The 20,063-nt window shown below is 39.2% G+C and overlaps 1 protein-coding gene across 4 annotated transcripts in view; it reads right to left on the reverse strand.

Annotated features, from left to right (window-relative positions):
* SH3D19 (SH3 domain containing 19) overlaps window positions 1-20,063 on the reverse strand; it is an 81,636-nt gene that overhangs the window by 53,736 nt on the left and 7,837 nt on the right. For 3 of the 4 annotated variants that reach the window (XM_041427933.1, XM_041427936.1, XM_041427935.1), the window contains exon 2: window positions 9,779-9,818. In XM_041427933.1, the coding sequence (XP_041283867.1) occupies window positions 9,779-9,818 (40 nt within the window). Of the gene's footprint in view, window positions 1-9,778; window positions 10,087-20,063 lie in introns of those variants that run through there. The other variant, XM_041427937.1, reaches the window with a different exon arrangement.

The raw sequence follows: 20,063 nt of genomic DNA on the forward strand, positions 1-20,063 counted from the left end.
AAGGACAAGAGGAAATTGCTTCAAGTTGCACCAGAGAACTGTATTGTCATTTCAGATCTGTCTTTGGTGAAAAAAATAAATGCTGTTATTAACAGAAAGCATTTCTAGTCAATTCACACTGTAAAAAGTTAATTTAACAGAACTCATTTCCTTGTCAACAACCTTAGAAGGAAGAAGACAGATTCATGAATAGTAAAGCAAATAATCTTTTGTCCTATACACCAGTAAGGTGTGGTGAGAAAGCCTCTCCTGCAGCTGTCATTAATGTACCTGGTCCCATCATATTGTTCTCTTTCCTCCTAGATGTCCAGCCTTCACCTGTCAGGAGCACTACATGGTTTCAGCTATTCATGGACCTATTATTTTAGAAGGGGCTGTGGAAAAAAGGCAATGAAACAACTCAGTGGTTTTAAAAACAGCTGTCCAAAGAAACTGTGAAACTTCCTGACCTGGCCCAATCACAAAACACTATCAGGATTGTTTGAACTAATACTGTATTCATTGGAATCATAAAATCATCAAGGTTGGAAGAGACCTTTAAGATCATTAAGTTCAACTGACGACCGAGCACTACCACTGTAACCCCTGAACCACTAAACCATTAAATTGTATCATCCAGCACCAGATCCAGATGTCTCTTGACCACCTCCAGAGAGGGTGACTCCACAACCTCCCTGAACAACCTATTCCAATGCCTAACTGCCATAACAGTGATTTTTTTTTTTTTAATAATATCTAATCTCAATTTCCCCTGTCTCAACTTAAGGCCATTTCCTCTAGTCCTTTCACTTCTCCTCACTTCTCCAACCTCCTTTCAGGTTCTAATACTAGATACCAGATACTGGTGTGTGAGGGGATGGAGAAGCAGAAGTCCAATGAAATGAAACAGAAGAATTATAAGAGTAAAACCAAAGCTGTTTCTTTTTACTACACATTTATTCCAAGCAGTATTGCCTAATAAAAACGTGATATCACTGAGGTAGTTCTTTTGCTTCAACCAGATTATTATGCTACAGATCAAAAGAGAGATTTAACACAGTAATTACTGCTTGTGGTTGGAACACCCTGATTAGATTTGGACCTTCTCTTTAATTAGAAGCCAACCTTTGCCTCAAGCCTCAGGAGATGGCAATGTCCACCACAGTCAGACCACAAGCCTCTTGTAACAATGTTCCCAAGATTAAGATGCAGCTATGCATACTTATAAAGACCATAGTTCTATGAATGCTTTCCATATTTAGGGTTGCATGGTCTAACTACAGTCCTCTGCAGCAGGGGACCTTCCTGGAGCATGACACCTGCTGGCAACCTGCCCTGGTTGTAAGCCTCCAAGGGAGCAGGCAACATGATGCTTTGTATCACTGGATCTTAGTTCTCTTCTTAAAAATGAAGCAGCTGGAACAGATGAAAAAGCAGCTCACCCTTGTCTATACTAGGGGCTAATACCAGCACAGTTGAGCCTGTGATTTGTCACAGATGGCCAAAACTAGGACAAACGCAGTATGCAAACATGGCTTAAATTCAAACGGCGGTGTCTGCACTAAGCAAAATATCACTTTTGAACAGAGAAATTTTGTAGAAAAATCAGAAATGCAATCTCACAAGCAAAAGGATCAGAGTCAAAAGTACAGCTGTGCAAACTGCCTATTACACTGTACATTATACTAAAATACATTTAAGAGGAAGAAATTATCAATGTGACAGGCCTCACTAGGAATACTTTACTGCCATGATGTAGTAAGAATGCAACTGTAACATGCTTTAAAGGAGTACTTGATCAATCATTTCAATGTTCAACCTGCCAAATCAGACGCTGGTACTTAAGGTAACTGATTCCCTACACTAGAATAAAGAACAAAGACACCAAAGAAATAACTTACAATGAAATTACAAAGTAGGTGAGCAGTACATTAAAAGAGAACAACAAAAAAGAATGAAATAACAATCTCTTCTCTTTTGTGCACATCAGAGTAAGAGGCCATAGAAACGAATACAATATAACTGCAAACTGAGCTCTCCCACTCAAATTCCAGAGGCAAAATAAAATCTAGATACTGAGCCTAGACAGAAACCTACATATATCTTTAGGGAAATAAATGAAAGCTCCAACACTCTTAAAATATCAACATGAAATTCTTTCAGAGACAACCTCATGATTACTACCTCTGTGTTGTAAGTTTACAGCCTGCTGACTCTGCCTCTTCAGCCCTGACACCTATCATATAGGCTTCTCTTAGCAGCTCCTCCTCATTTTCTGTTTTCTTTGAGAATATTATAAATACGTTTGGAAAGAATTCTCTCCCTGCCCTCCCTCCCAGCTACCACATAAACTTCATCTGCTGTTCATCACTGAAACGTCTTGGGGAGGAAAGAAGCAAAATTATAACAATGACTGATTAATTTGGCTTTAAAAATGTGCACTTGTGTTCTTCCTGAAACCACCTTTCTTAGAACTAATGTCTATCATGGTTGTTCATGCCCCAGATAATTCTCCTAATGCACAAAGAGTGTGGCCATGTGTCTGAATGGTCCTCTGCACTTTCTACAGAAGTCTATTCTGAAAGATGATGGGATGGTGAAACTTGCTCATGTACACAAGATGCCCAAAGAAGCATTGAGATTCCTTCAGCGAAGACAGAGGGTGAGCCTTTTTCTCTTTATTCTTTCAACAACCGTCTCATTTGCAGCGTTATTTTCCATTATGAATTAGAATAAGCACTGGAGAGCAGCCCAGACAACGGAAAGAGTTGTTCAGGGCACCAGAGCAAACAGTCCTTCAGAATTCCCTTTGCAGAAATCAGGAACAGAGCACTCTTTTTATTAAAACAAATCCCTCTTCTCTGTTTAGGAATAAGGGATCTAGGAGGCTGGCTAGGATACACCCTTCACAATAACTCTTTACTGCTTGCTATCTGTGAGATGAATAGGCAAAAATCCCCAACACAACAGTGATAAATTGCCAACATTAAAACAAACACCCCCAGGAACAGGCTCTAGATACTCTTGTGATCCCTAACTGCCAGAAACTATGCTGAATCCATTTGCCATTTATGCCTCAGCTCTACCTGTGATTCTTTTTTTCCTCATTTACGGATAAGTATAAACTGAGCAGAGTAAAATTAACATTGCAAATTAAGAATTAAACATAATGATTTATTGTGGCAAAGAAGCTACCAAAAAAGAAAGCTGCACAGAATTGCTCCAGCCTATTCTACTCCCAGAAGCAACAGCTCCAAGGTGAAAGCACGTGCTGATGAGAAACATGTGATAAACAAAACAAAGACACATAAGTAGATTCCAGTCTCAAATTGCACCACTTTAGATCTATATTTAACGTGTGGGACTGCACTGAGTGAGTCCAAAATTTATCTCTAAGACTGAAAATAAAGGAGTCATATGAGCCTACTTTTAAGATAACAAGAAAAGTCACAATTCAGAGCCCCTGTTTCCAGTTCTACCATTGACTGATTGTGGAACTTGCAAAAAATCACTCTGCCCCCCTACACTGAACCTGCTTAATCTGCAGAGACACAGCTATTTTTTTTTCCCCTGGAGGTCAGCCTTGTGATCCAACTAACCACATGAGCACTGACAGCAACCCAAAGGAGAGAATGAGACCTTTCCTTCTTGGAGCAACACAGGCTTAGCTCAGCTCAGGGCAATTGTGAAACTGCAACCCAAGGATTTGGAAAGGAGACTAGATACTTTTTAGAACTACCCCAACATCTGACCTACTGAGAGGGTACAAAAGCAGGACATTTCTATTTTCACAGCCTAAAAGCATGCCTAGAGCAAGAGTAACGTGATACTCCCTAGCCTTAAAAATTGCAAAAGCTAAATGTAATGAATAAAAATATCACAGTAAAATATCGCCCAACATTCATTCTTTCTTCTGCACACAACCCTTCCCATTCAGATGGAGTGCCAGCAAGGTTCAAAGTCTCAAACTTCAGATGTGTATTACAGTCTGTTATACTGGCTGGATGGGCAAAAGCCTGAAATTTTCTTGTGTAAAACAGAAGCAATGACAAGGCTGTCCAGACATTACCAGTAGACAACACAAGGGTTTTAAACAACAGTGATGAAAAGCTGTACTTCAGGATGTTTGTGTGAATTAATTCAGTCCTTTGGGATATGAAGTAGTCCAGTGTTTAGACTGTTTCTTTTACTAGTGTTTCCCACAGCACTATCATTTGGAAATAAAGTTAGTCAATGACAGACAAGCAGCCTCACAGTGGGCTGAAAGTATGTAGGCTCAACTTCTTGCTCCTGGGAGATTTTCAAATGTTGGCTATAAAAAAGCCATCACAGGGCTGATTTAGCATCAGCATCTTCCCACTACGAGCACCATGCTTGATTATGTGACCTGCCTGACCTTCCCACCATTCTGTGATTTCTCAATACAGAAGCAGCAGAAGTCTCTCCACACTGTCCCTTTGACTAAGACAGAGCATTCACCAACAATATAAAGTTTAACAAAGACAACTGCCAGATTCTATACCTCAGACAGGGCAACCTTGAATGTACATACAGACTGGGGAATGAGCGCTGCAGAAAGGGAGCTGGGGGCCCAGGTCCGTGGCACTGAATGTGAGTCACTGAGCCCTGGCAGCCAGCAGGGTCAGCCCTGTCCTGGGGGACAGCAGGCACAGCCAGGCGAGGGAGGGGATTGTCCTGCTCTGCTCTGCTCTGGGGCAGCCTCACCTCCACTGCTGGGGCAGCTCTGGGTGCTGCAACAAAAGAGAGACACTGAGCTGTCAGAGAGAGTCCAGAGGAGCAACAAGGACGGCAAAGGGCCTTGAGGGGAAGCGTGTGAGGAGTGGCTGAGGCCACTCGGTCTGTTCAGCCTGGAGCAGAGCAGACTGAGGGGAAACCCCACTGCAGTTACAGCTCCCTGCTGAGGGGAAGAGGAGGGACAGACACTGATCTCTCTGTGGTGACACTGACAGGACCCGAGGGAATGGCCTGAAGCTCTGGTCAGGGGCAGTTTAGGTTGGCTATCAGGAAAAGGTTGTTCACCCAGAGGGTGGCTGGGCACTGGAACAGCTCCCAAGGGAAGTGGTCACAGCTCCAAACCTGACAGAGCTCAAGAATCATCTGGACAATGCTCTTAGGCCAATGGTATGACTCTTGGGGATGGTTCTGTCCAGGGCCAGGAGTTGAATTTCAATGACTCTTGTGGGTACTTTCCAACTCAGGATATGCCATGATCCAGTGAAACTATTAAATGACTGACTGTAATGGTTACAACACTGAAAAACCTGTTACTGTCTGTTTTCTCAAGACCTCAAAAGCATACTGATTTGCAAAACCACCTTATTTTAACTATAAAGAGGGGACAGTTCCACCACATTCTCAAGCCAATGCTTTAGGATTCCCTTCATTCCCTGTTAAAAGCTTAAGATCTTCATTAAAGGGTGTCTTTGCAGGTTTCACAGATGATCTGGGAAGACACATTTTTAAGATATAGTCCCGCTGTTACTGTAGTATTTCTTAAACACAGTTCCAAAAAATCAGCATTATATAGCAGAGGAAATAGAAATGCAGAGAAGCTTTCACTGATGGAATTCTGCTACATTTAAAAAAACCCCAAACAACTAAACGCAAAGTCAGATACAAAATACCATTCATAAAAACGATCACTTGATTTAGCAGAGCTTCACTAAAGGGATCAGTAGCCCCTTTGATCAGCCACTACAAGTGCTTGTTTATAATGGAACAAAAGACGACTTTTGTCTATTTGTATTGTTGACTTGATGCATTTTAAATAAAAAAGCTCAATTTACTGCAATCAGATGAAGGCAACCAGCTGTAAAAGAACTTAAACACATTATAGTCACCAAGCAGACTACATGCAGTAAAACCTAGGATCTATTTCTAGAAATGAACTAATTATTTTCATCCCCCTCCCCATTTTTCACAGTAGACACTGATATTTCTGACTTGACTTCAAGTGATTGATACTCTACTAAATCTCTCAGTAAATTGCTACAGTTCTTAGCTACCTTCATCTGCTCATCTCCAAGGTCAAGGCAACTACAATGAATTATACCAAATTATAGGAATATGTTTCAGGATTTTTTGATCCATAATCCTTAACCAAAAGAAGAAGAAAAATCCAGTTCCTTCTACAAGCTTTATTCATGTTCAGGGATTAACTACAAATATGTAGATGCCTCAAATCTTCTATTACTATCATATAATTTTCAGTTTGAAAACATTTAGAGGAATAAAGACCTATTTCTTTTGACCTAATTGACCTGTGTTACAGCAGTGCATGACCTGAAGCTATCAGAGACAACAGTACAAGCATGACCTGACAGTAAAATCAAGAATCATAATTACAGACCACTGTTACCAGTAGAGGTATATTTTCATACTGTCTGAAATGTAACAATTAAAGGGTGGCTATTAGGCCATGAAACGAAATGTCTCTTTATTAAAATTTAAGATAGCAATAGGTATTATCTGGATTCAGTGAACATTTGTTTGATCTTACTAATGTGCTATATTTAACAAAAAATCAGTGCAGAGCAGTACACAAAACAGATACACAGGCCCTGTTCTGCTACTCCTTGCTTTATCTAAACTCTCCTGAGTGTCAGATGGTTGCTAATCACCAAAAGAGGCAGAAGATAATGCAATAATGCACATTTTGTAAAGGTTACCTGCTTCCCTCCCTTTAAATCATTATCTGTGGTCTTTGGTTCATCCACTCTCTCCAGATTTCTTCCCCATGCCATGCTAGATCCCTGTATCACTCTCAGAATGCTCCCTCTTTCTGCAGCTTTCTCCCACGCTAAACATCTGACAGGCTAATAACCAAACCAGAACATTTGTCAGAGCTCCTGATACTGCTGTGAAAATTCTTCTAAATGGCATCACCCTATAATAAAGTACTATATTATTGGCCATTTATATACTGTTCCACCTAGAACAGGTTTTTAAATGTCTTTCACTGCAAATTAATTATGTCCAAACATATGTTTTAAAACTGATCCTGTCTCACTGTATATAAACTCTTCATCCCTAATACTGCAAAGACTCAAGCACAAGCTTCAAATACATCTAGAAATACAGAGGCAGAGACATATATAAGAACAGGAGACTGGAAAGGGCAAGTTTTAGAACCTTGAAATCACAAGAAATGTTGTTATGTGACCTTTTTGTTACGATGATCATGTTCCAGACCACCACCTAACCTTACAATGCATGAGGAAGAGTTGGTGGTGGATATCTGGGCCTTTGTTTGGTCGCTTCTTATCCCAGTGTTCCACATTTGTACTTAGACTTGACAGACTTCTGGGCAAGATCTCATCAGAGTTTTGCTTGAAACAATAAACTACTTCTCTGGATCTCTCTTGGAAACGTCTACATCTGCTATTTCATCTTAAGTTATCTACCTTTCTTAAGGCTCACTGCTTATTCCTTCACGTTGTCAGCAGGTCTACCCACATTCAACATTTCATAGTAATTCTAGTGCAGAAACTCTTGTTTCCAGACCTTGAGTTCAAGACCTGCAGTGTCATTTTTGTTCCACTTGAGACCATGAGAGGGGTACTATCTTGTGTGTTTAAGCTATGCATCCCTCAACATGCAGTTGAAGGAATAAGTAGCCAAGATGCCTCTGAACCACTGTACTTTCTTCTTCCCTTGTCATGAACTGGTCCCAGAGAGGACAGTGTCCAAAGTGCAGTAGCTCATCATAAAATGGAATAAAACTATCCCCAGTAACATTCAAACAGCTTGGAAATGCTGCCTATGTTACAAGAGAAGAGTGCTTTGCACTTCAGTTTCAGCTGTGCATACTTCACAATTTAGTTTTCCCTCAGGTCTTCTATCAAGGGGCTCTGGCCCCGATGCAACTGCAGCTCTTTTCCAGGGCATGATATGGCCGGACTTGGGATAAGAATCTTACCCAGCAATTTGTCTCACCACAGAATAATGCTTCTAATTATGATGAGACATGAACCACTGAGTGTAGCAATATCAATTAGCAGAGTACATCATTTAAGTAAGGCAGGCTGCTCCTGCTCCAGTCTACAAACAGCAGTGAGACGTGCACAAAACAACACTACCCTTTTAAATGGTGGCTTTTCTTCCTCGCAGCTTATGACACAATGGCCAGTGAGACTGAGAAGGGGGTAGAAGATACACAGATATGGTCAGAAAGCACATGCACTACCAACAGGAATGAAAGACTACTGAAAGCTGCATTTCTCTCAACATTATGACCAATCTACATGATACTGTTAATTACTCTCTGCTTTCCACATGAGAATTTGGAGATGGCAGTCCAGGCAACTTAGGGCAGTGTTTTATTCCAAGGCTGGTTCACATTTGACTTTTCAATTTCATGGAAAAAAATTCCAAGTTTTACTTTGCTATTGGTCTGAATTCAAACTAGCAAAACACACTCCAGAGCAAAAACATACTGGTGAGAATGACTAGGGAGAAGAAAGGGGAAGAGATTGAAGCTATTTCAACCTTAAACTAAACATTTTGATAAAATAAGGCTTCCTTTGGATAATGATTTGGATTTGTTTGACATTATTGTAATATGACATGATCTAATGAAAGTTCTAACATTTGGACTGTAACTACAAAATTTTAAGAGAAGAAAAAAGTTCAGTATTTTTAAGTATTAAAGGAAATCAGCACATGCAGTGATTGAGCTTTTAAGCAGATAAAAGTATTCAAAGACAAAGGCAATACCACCCTGCAACTTAAACACGCTGCTGGAATCGGCTACAGGGCTGTGGCAGATGGGGGAGGGAAGGGAAAAACATCCTCTCCCATCACATCACACAGCAGATACAACACATCAAGTGTGCTGTAGGAAAATGCTACACTCTTATTCCAGCGATAAATCCTAGCCCACTGTACTGCAAAAATGTACCAAAAAGGAAAGAAAATGTAGACTGTAAAAATCAAATTAAAAAGTCAGGTCATGTCAAAAGCCTGGACGCCAGGAGAATATTTTGGAAAGACTTTTCACAAAGGAATGGGAGAGCCAGGGTTCGCTGGTCTGCCCTATCACTTTGGTTCATTAAAATTCCACTATCAACCACATGACATGGACAAAATCCTATTTCCCAGTAGAGAACTGAAAGACAGTTTGAAAATGAGGCAACAGGGAAAGAGATTATTTAAAAATCAGAGGATAAGAAGCACTACAGAATATTTATAAGCTTAAGGGAAAATATGGCCTTGCAAATCAATAGCCTAGAAGTTCATGACAAGTCCTGATGGAAATTCTAAATAAACACAATGTGTTGGGTGTGTGTGTGCATGGGCTTTGTTTAAAACACTTTCGTTCTTGTGAAACCTTGGGTATGATGGGATCAGAGTTAATGGAATAAATAATAAAGTGTTGCTATTTTTGACTGAACCAAGAATTATTTCCCTTGCTATAGAAGCAAAAAGTTCAAAGTAGTAAAAGACATGAGGGGCTTCTTGTTTTAAACCACGGTTTTACCAAACAACCCTGTGCATGACACATAAACAAGCATTTAGAGTTTCAGTGTGCACAATCACAATGTAGCAAGTCCTATTAATTTCTTAAAAAAACCCCAACCTTTGCCCATAAAGAATATAAAACAATTATATTTAACACAAACTTATTTTGGTATTACATTACTGTTACCAAAACAGAGAAGTAGAAGAATGACATTTTTATATTTCTGGCCAATTTCCTAGTTCACCCAATAAAAGGAAAAAATTAGGATAAAAAAAAAGAAAGAGAAGGGAAGAATAAATAGAGAAATACAGTTCTTACCCTGAAGAGCGGCAGTCTGGTTTATTTCTTTCTGAGCGATCTGTGAGAAAGGAGGCATAATATCAGCACAGAAGTTGGATGCTCTTTAGCAATACTAGTACAGAAGTCTTAAGAGAACTATGAAACCATATGACTAGCAAAACCAAAAGCTGATTCTGTTCTAAAACTGTTTTCCCACACCAGACTAGACTGTCTAAGACCAAGTAAAATTACTGCAAGTTTAACATTTGTTACAATTCCTCCACTCAAAACACAGTGTATTTATTGTTTTGTATTAATGCTTTGGAAGCTTCTCCTCCCTTCAGCTGAAATGAACAGTGCTTTAGTTCAGGATAAAAATAAGGGAGAGGGAAGAGGAAAAAAGAAAAACCACAGATTACTCAGCGCAAAAAAATCATTCCATGAATCATGGCTGGCAGAGTTCCCTGACAGGATGGGAGAAAAATCAGCAGTTGGTCGCAGCAACATCTGCAAATACACTGAATCCAGTGCAACCCCACCATTAACTCTTCAGCTTCTGGGAGTTCCAAATACTGAATTTTCCTGCGGTTTTTAGAAAGGGTTTTGTTTATCCTGTAAGTATTTCAAGTAGCTTATCTGGACTAATGAAATTGACCCATAAAAATCTACACATAAAGCTCCAGTATGCACCAAAAGTATAAAATATTTCTCTCAAGAGTTATGATTACTGTACAAGCATTATAAATTAACTGCCTGCTATGATATTAGAATTCATGTATTGTCATTTATATTTTAAGTCCAGAGTATCTTTTACTGCATGACTTATGAACTGAAAAGCTGAGATTGCTGTCCACCTAAAATGCATATATTCTAAAATTAGAGGAGGGGTTTAAAATTTTAATGCAGAAAGATCCACTATACAAGCAGAAGTTCATTCCTACAGCTGCACATAATCTCCGCTGACCATGGTGATTTTGCTTCTCATTTGATCTCTGTGTATTTTAAACAGAAAGCTATTTTTCGTGCGTTAATAAACACTTTACTGAAAAGCTTGTCTATACAGAAGAGTCTTCCTAAAAAAAATTTCACGCTCACAGATTGTATTTTCAATCTTAAAGCTCTGCATTTGAAATAAAATTTACTCTATTAACAGTACATATTTGTTTGTGAAGTTTTATTTCCTGTGTAAAAGAAATATTTTCCTCTCCAAGCTTTATGTGTTCATTTGACTAAGCTTTCATTACAGTAAAAAAATTATCTCATGTCAACAGTGCTTAAAAGTATGTAATGCTTTTTCCATCCATAGGTGCTCCTACTGAGCTGTCATAGCCACACAGTTATAATTTATTGTCTTCCTGACTCACAGCGATCTCCATTTCACCACACTGTGTGCAACTCTGCTAGCAGAAGCAGCATGGTATAGCTCTGGAATAGCTCAAACCAAAGCTGCAGCAGCAGCCCTACAAACACACTCCTTCCATTCTTACCATGGAACCTCCTTACCTGGGAGCACTGAACAAAATGAGACCGGACTTCCTACTGAAATCTGCTTGCCATCTGTTGCTTGCTGAAAGCGTCTCCCGCTCTGTAAGCAGCCACAGTCTAACAGTACTCAGACACAGTCCCCCCACTGCTGAAACGAGCGTGTGAATGAACCAGTGCAAAGCAAGGAACCGAGCCGCAGCACATGTAAGCACAGCGTCTGGGAGCTCTCCCACACAGCCATGGCCAGCCAGCAGATCCACCACAGCCTGCCACACCGCTGCAACCTGCTCATTCAGGAAATCAATGTGATTCCCTTTCCCCTTTTATTTTCATTCCTGTTTCAGCATTTCAATACTACATTTGGTTTTGCACATTTTATTTTCTGATAAACTTAGTGAGAGTGTATCACCTACATGCATATTGATCTTCCTGAAAAGAAGAAATTGTAATCCCACAAGCAAAGAGCTGACATTTTAAAATAGAACTAAAACCTCCACCTCATTAAGTTTGCTGTGACCTTAGCCTTTCAAATTTGTTTTAGTTTCAAGCATAATGAGAGACTCAAAGAGCTCAATCTTTCAGTTATGTGCTTGGGATCAATTAGGTGGTGAAGTCACTGCACCAGAAGGTGCTTAAGGAATGACTGGACATGGCACTTGGTGCCATGGTCTGACTGACAAGGTGGTGAACTCAAAGGCTGGACTCAATCTCAGAAGCCTTTTCCAACCTAATTGATTTACAATTTAGGTTGTAAATTTTGCAATTCTAAATGGTGTTTTGGCATTAGGTACAAGCATCACTTCAAATAATGACACACCTCTACAAACACTAGAATATGAAAGCCTAGAAAAAACAGGCAATTTTTTTTAACATACACACACACACACAGAGATCTTGCCTCTCCATTCTGTAGGCAAATCCTTGACTTGAAAAAAAGCTGAGTCTCAAAAGTGCATGCTCACAACTGATTCTCTTTTCTCTATATATGCTACCTCAATAGCAGAGAGATGCCTTCGTAATCTTTTCTAACAGAAATAAGCAAGAAGACTGTATAGTTACAAATATCTGAAAATTAAATCCTGCACTACAGATTTTCCTCTATATCAAAGATATAAATTACTGTAAAACATTACAGGACATTATGTCCTTCTAGCAGAAAACTGTATATTCTTCAATTCTAAACTCTGGAAGCCAAGACTGTGTGTCAGATCAGAGCAAACACTGAATGCTGCTGGACTAGCATTTACAATGAACAAACAAGCCTGTCTGCACTCTGGCATAGGAAATGCACAGGAAAAAATGCCATTTTTAGTGACAGATACTACCTTCCAGACACAAGACACCAGTACTGTCCTCCCTATCCTTCTGTTGCCAAAAGTAATAAAATTCTTCATTGTGTATATAGCTGTAGTAAAATATGCTAGGAATTTACAAGCAGCTAGTACTCACGAGCTACAGAACCGGACTGTACGATCCTAAGTTTATTTTAGTTAATGAAGTCCTTTCTGCCTGTCCTCCAATCCACAATTTGCATAGCCAGAGATCTGCAGTCTCTCAATCTGTAAGAACCGACCATGCTCCAACCTCCTGCTGACTGTACTTGAGATTTTCTCCACTTCATACTCACACCTACTATTTACAAAACCTTTGTTGCCCTCATAATATTATGGCCATACAAGAGAAATATATTAGAAGCAGGACACAGTGCGAGAAGCCAAGCAGCTAGCAGGTGGAGCAGACAAGGTGGAAGAAGTCAGGGTCTCCTGGCTGAAGTTGGGAAGACTGTTGCCCAGTTCTAAGCAGAGCAGAAGAATCCAGGAAAACATTAAGACATAAAAATCTACTCTTCATACCGCAATTGTCTGACAAATCTAGTGTTTCTTTACAAAATCATGCTCTGGGTATTTCAGCAGCAGCATGGACTCCTTATGCCTTTTTTCAACATGCAAAGGCTGAGTGAGAGACAGAAATGCCATGTTCCACTTGCTTTCAGAAAAAAAGGTGATTCTCTTACACTCCAAGTTTGGGAAAATTAGCTTCTTTTGTTGTTTGCTTTTAATATGACAGAAAAGTTTTTCTTCAAGAAAAACGTAAATATAATCATTGGGAGAAAAATAACTGGGTCAACATCATTTCAGTTGTTCCAAAAACCCGAAATAGCCTAAGTTTTTGCCAAAAAAGACCACCAATGCAGAAAACCGTATCTTTTAAGGCAATCACTCTTGCTTCTGGAAGACAAGCAAAGAAAAGGAAAAAGGCAACTCACACTCAGTAGAGCCATTATTTTCCTCTGTTTATTTTGCAAGCTTCTTCAAAGCATCTTGTTGCTAAGAGTGACTTCAACTGAAAAGTTTGCTCTCACTAGAAAAAAATTCAAGTATAAACACAAAATGTTGTTGAGAAATGAGTGGGAAGTTAAGTTAACACACATTCTGCCGCATCAAACTGCAAAGCTGCTGGGGAACCTCCAATGCAATTACCCCCCGAGGCTGGTAACTTCCCACTTTTAACCCCATTCCACAGCTTGATCTCTTAAAAGCTGAATGAGAAAAGGGGGCACATACCCATTTCTGGGAATTACTGTATCTTAGTTTAACTATGCCTGTTGAATTTGACCAGTCAGCAAAAGAGGCAGGACACTAACACTCTTCTGGAAGACACAGTCAGAGCAACCAGCAGTCTCCATCCCAGCAGTTTTTAGCCCTCAATGGCCCAGCAGTGGTTTCACAAGGAAAGCAAGCACAACACTGTAACAATGGCAAACCTCTAGACAAACCAAGCAATGGAAACCACGCGCTTTTAAGCAGTGCTGGCACCACCAAAATATAGAGAGAAGTGATGTTTTCAGGATAAGAAAATTATTGGAAGAGGCTGTACAACTTTCATCCTTATGATGCACCTGAATGCATCAATCCCCAATGAGCTTTGAAGGCTGTCAGACCTTAACAAAGGCAGACACTAAGACCAACACAGCAGCTTTACAAGGCATCGTGCAGAAATGTGATGCCACTATTTCAGTCATATACATCTAGACCCAGTGACCATAGCTAAATGGTGCACCGGTCCCTGCCAGACAACTGAGTCAAAACCCCCAAATTTTCATTTCCAATTGCCAGTGTAGAGGGGGCCCACACTCAAAGGAATCACACATTTTCTGGGAAGAAGACCTGCATTTGTGCAGGATTTTCAATGCTAGTTGCTTTATTTGCACTGAAACAAGCAGTAACTGCCACTGATACTGCCACCTTTTTGCCTCTGTTTCTTAAGGCATATTGTGGCTCAAAGCCACTCTTCCTTCTTTTCAGCACTTCCCACAGGTAAGGAATCAGAACAACGCAAATTGATTCCACTGTGTAGAATCTACTGTAAATTTTGGTCAATTTTGTTAGGAACTGTCATACCGCAAAACCCGTAAGACAGAACATTTGTTTGTGTATTTTAATATTTTAACAGCAGAGTCCCTTATCAGTTGTTTAAAAGGCAGAAGGCTCAAGCACAGATTAATGAGAGGCTTGGAAGAAACTTTTAAAATTTACTTTGCGTATAGCTTTCCCTTTACTGCAAAAGGCTACAAAATCAGGACATGCTCGGAGTTTTTAACTGTTAAAGGCAGACAGTTTTTATACTCAATTTAAATTCTACAGTATGCTGTTGACTTCCAGAGCAGTACTGCCAGGAAGAAAACAATATTATAACATCCCCCACAATGAAATTATAGTAGTCTGTCAGTTTTAGTGCTAAACAGTAACTGAGTCTGTAAGCACAAAGCATTCCTGCAGTTTTTTTATACTTGGATAATGCTTTTTTCCCCCCACTCTTAAACACAACTGATAGATAGCTGGGGATGGACCCCAGCACACAGCTGAGAACACAATGAACCTCTGCAGTCGAGTATTTAATTTTGAAACCTACTGACCATCATAAAGCGTGTAATTATCCCAAGACTTTTAGTTATAGTATCTTTACCTTGCAAAAAAGGTTAAAAATAAACTATAATCATCTTTAAAGCCTTTAGTGCACTTTTAAGTGCACAGCATATAAGTGAAAAAGGACTTTACTGGACAGCAGAGGCCACATTTGCCAATGCTACACATGCTCTTGATTTGTTTTTGTGACTCTGAAGTTCCACCCCCTCATTCTTGCTCCTACATTTCTCCTGCACCACAACAGCAAAAGTGTGTGTGCATCAGTGTGAACATATGTGCCAGCAAAAGAGGGGGCTGATGCAGAAAACAAAAGAGAAAGGAAACAGACTGTGTAAGCTCTCACCATTTCTCTAAAAGGTTCATGCTGTAAGAACCTAGACTAAACTCAGCACTGGGAACTGGGCTTGTTCTTAAGCCATAAATGATAAACAAAGAATATAAACAATCAAATACACCCACTACATACATATGTTACCACATTTTTGCCTTCTACCACAGTTGTTTAAGAAGGAAATTTAGGACACAGCTCCTTGTAAAGCTTTTTTTTTCCAAAAAATTAGCAACTCCTGAAAGTGCAAATCCCTGCATCTTCATAAAAGACACCATAGCTGATCAGTGCAATGTAATTCTTAGATTATGTACTTCAGGTGTAACTAGATACAGGTATCAGTACACCACCAGAATCACAGTGGGAGCTACTCTAGATGAGCCCTACTACTTAATTTTTTTTATACTTTCATAAGGAAAGTATCAATTGACTCAACATTTTGATGAACAAAAGACTTATAACCACAAAATGCTTTTCTCTCTAGGCACTTCTGAAATGTTAAATCCACATTTCTGAAAAATAATACTCTGATGTTGCTAGCATTGCCATTAAAAGGAAATTATCTTTCAAGAGCACTGTACTACCTTTTTTTTCTTGAATCAGAGATTTAGCATGCCTGCAGAGATTCTGCATATTCCTCAGCTAGACCACAGAGCTCACCCAGTCCTACCTATGTCTGCCTGTCAAAGGGTGCTGATACACATACAAAAAATGCAATAGTTAGATGTGTGAATAAACTTGTCCTTCTGACACTGTATTAACAGACTATCTTATAAGCATTCATACACAATATGCAAGATCCAAATTTATTCCATTATTTTCCTCTCAGGGGTTTGTCCTGCTTGAGAACCAGAATATCCAGCACCTAAAGCACCTCCAGCTTTGAACACCTCTGTGTAGGTTCATGCACATGTCACAACATACTGCTGAGGTGGCAAACCTCAACAACTAAAGTCCCCAGTGTAATCTTACAGATTAAGCACTTGGAAGCTAAATCATATTCAATGTGGGCAAGACATGGATTCACAATAAAGTGCTGAATAGCAATTCAGAAGATATTCCCCCTTCTGTACATCAGGAAACTAATTTGGCTTTAAAACAAACAAGAAAATTTCCTACTTGACTATTTTATCCTGTGGAGCCACTGACAGAATAAAGGTGACAGTGCTTTCAATTTAGATATCAGACATGATAGTGAATGCAAGTAAGTGCATAGGTCTGCACTGTGGGAGGAATTTGGAGACTGGGGAGATGAAATGACACAGAGAGAAAGAAAATAATGTATGAAAAGAAAGGACTATAATACACTCAACCACAAAAAAAGCAGTATCTCTAAAAATAGAAGAAATGTACCAGGTAAATGGAAGTATTTATTTCTCTTAAGATACTGCTGAAATACTCAGTAGCTTGTTCTTGGAATATTTTATGGTCCTTTGTCACTATTTATGATTAAAGAATCCCCAAGCTGTTTACCCAGTTCATCTAATGAGAACAGTCTTAAATATCACTGATTTTTTTACAATCCTAACTTCCTAGGGAAGTGCATTCAAAATCAGCTTATTAACAAAATATTTTCCCTCCAGGGACATTGGCAATTCTGCCCAACACAGAAATAAAAAAATTCTAGGAAACTGAATGTAACAATTGCTTCTCATGTGCACACGATTCTTCTGAAGTACCATAAAATGGATTATTCCCAAAAAGGGCTCTTGCACTTTATCATCAAAGACTACAAGACCTAGACACATCATAAAAGGGATTAATGTGAAAGTGCAAAAAATTGATTTATTTAATGATGGTGGCATATATGAATAAATTGTTGTACCCTGAGATAACCCTCATCCATCAGCTTTGAGCACATGCTTAAAAGTTGTGCAACTCCCTGCCACTATTCTGCAGAACAGGAAGCCCAGCACTTTGCTGTTATTAAAGCAAGTAATGTTTCAATGCATATTATTCAATAATGTAGTGATCGGCATCCAGTTTTTAAAGACGTGAATCACCTGGCATTCTGAAGACATTTTACTGAGGTGTGCACTGAATTTATCCACATCTACTCCAAGGTGTTAAACATCTACCAAATCCCCTTTAAGGTACCTCAGAGTCCTTCATTACTGGCCTAACGTGTGCATGGAAATCTGCATACGTGTGCCCTTGGGTCCTGGAAGACCATCCTGACCAGTAGTCACTATGCACAGCTGGATTCCCTGCACCGTGACGTCACCTTGTGCAGCTGTTATAAAATTAATTCTTTACCTGTTCTACCCTACATAAGGCTATTGCATCCTGTTCTCAGTCTTCTAAATTCAAATTTCATCCATTCAGGTGCTACTCATGGCAACACAAAGCAGTTTCACCTGCAGTCTATGAAAGGCTTTAAAAATCTGCTTTGACCAAGAAAAAGGACGGCAAAGTTATTAAGCATTCAAAAACCCTCAAAACAAAGAATCCTGTGCTTACCAAAGATAAACACAGCTTTTCTGGACATGGGTAATGCTGGCAGAAACAGTTCCAATTGTTTGGTACCTTGGAGGAAATAACTACCCTCCCATGTATTACCAGACCTCTCCCCAGTTCTGTGCACTCACCAAAAAGGCCTACAGATCCTGTCAGAGGCATTTGGCCTCTGTAAACATACTAATAAGTACCTCTACATTGCTATAGTGCCAAAATACCATAATGATACACTTCAAATAGTTCTTGATAATGGATCCACAAACATCAAGCTAGTGGACAGCAATTACACAAATGAAATGTGCCTAATGTCATGGCAGCTGCTATCATGTATTTCCCAGAGATAATATTGGTCATCTGCAGCAAGCTTTGCAGACTAGAACAGAAAAAGCTCTTTTTTTTTCATAAAGTTAAGCTGATAAGCGCTGAATACATGAGGTCTGCAGCATTATCCCATCTCATCATTCAGTGATACTTGTTCCATGCTGGCAGTGATGCTCATCCAAGCACGGAGTTGACCTGCTTAAACACTGGATGTGGTAAACTGTCCAGGTAGGACGTGGCAGGTGTTGAGCCTCAGGAACTCCATTCTCAGGTGAATTTCATCATGCCAGTTTGGAGTTCGCTGGATGTTGCAAGAATGGTAAACTTAAGACAAATGACAAAGTTTACAGCATTTGGCATCAGCTGAACTGTGGTACCTGACAATGCTGTTCTTCAAGTACCAGGTAGAAGGAGAGAGACTTCTTAGGAAGTTTCTACTTTGATCCCAAGTCCCACATTTCTATTAGTTTTGTACCCTAACCTTAACGTGCAGCTATAAAATGGATACAGCACACCAATGGAGTAATTTAATATGAGAAAGTTATTGAAATGCTGAGCTTGTTTCCAGATATTTATGTCCCATCTCTCCAACAGGATAAATGAACATTTTAATAACAAATAAGACCACAACACACTGTACACTCAAAAATTATTTAAAATTATTTAGCACAGATGTGCACAACCTGAATCAATTTTCAATTCTGTGATACTGAGAACTCAGTTTTTAATGCAAGAAGGAATTAATGATGAATACAAAATTATCACCTTGAGAAAACAAATTATATTAATTTTAGCTTATCTTTTATAAACAGAATCTAAATGCTATAACTGAAGAAAACCATCAAACAGCTTCTTTTATACATACAATATTCTGTCTAGAAGAAGAATGGACTAGAAAGCCTTTTGTAGTAAACACAGTGCTTGAAAATTTACCTAAGCTTTTAAGGAAGTAAATCACCATGATCAAGACCATATTAAAAAGCAGAATACAGATAAGAAATTTATCATCATAATTCAAGAACCAGTGATTATCCAGCAGAAATACCGACCAGTATGCAAAAGGCAGTAACTGATTTCACATAATGACTGTGTTCCTTACTACCATGCAAGATTTGAAGACTAAAAGTCTAAGTGGATTAAAAAAAGGAATTGAATTAATGAAAGATAAATCCATTGGCAGCAATTTAGCAGGGCCTTTCATATGTGGCCTCCCAGAAGTTGCTAAGAAATTGACTGCAGAGAGGAAGGAATTTCTCTTGGAAGTAAAAATTGAACCCTGGGAGGTGTTTCTTGCATACTTTCCTGAAGACATTTGTTTTTCCAGTTTGTGTGCTGTGACACACGAGCTACTATCACAGCTCTGAAAGGCTGACGGCATGCCCACTATTAACCACAGGAGTAACAATGTCAGTCATTTGAAATCTTTAGCATGTTCTGATCCAATCATATTTTCTTCAAAAGCCTGAACAAGATGAGGTAGCAACACATACACACAAAATAAATGCTACGACCTCTTTAAAAGCTTAGGGAAAAGAAAAAATGAACAGTAAAATTTGTTTCATTCAGCTTTTACTCAAATGTGAACTTTTTCAGCCTTGCTGTCATGCAGCCCTTCATGCTGGACCCAAATACAGCCATAGAAAGCAGGAAAGCAAGGACAGATTTGTTTTGTAACACATGCAAGAATTTCTAAACCAATTAAGTTCATCTTTGAAGCATCTTATTTAGCATTCCATTAACTTTTGTTATAAGATTCTAAATTCTCAAGTCAGAATGTCAAATTGATGTTTTTAGAATAACACATTAA

This window comes from Onychostruthus taczanowskii, unplaced genomic scaffold (assembly GCF_017590055.1).
Source record: "Onychostruthus taczanowskii isolate IOZ18803 unplaced genomic scaffold, ASM1759005v1 scaffold12, whole genome shotgun sequence".
Classification (NCBI taxonomy): domain Eukaryota; kingdom Metazoa; phylum Chordata; class Aves; order Passeriformes; family Passeridae; genus Onychostruthus; species Onychostruthus taczanowskii.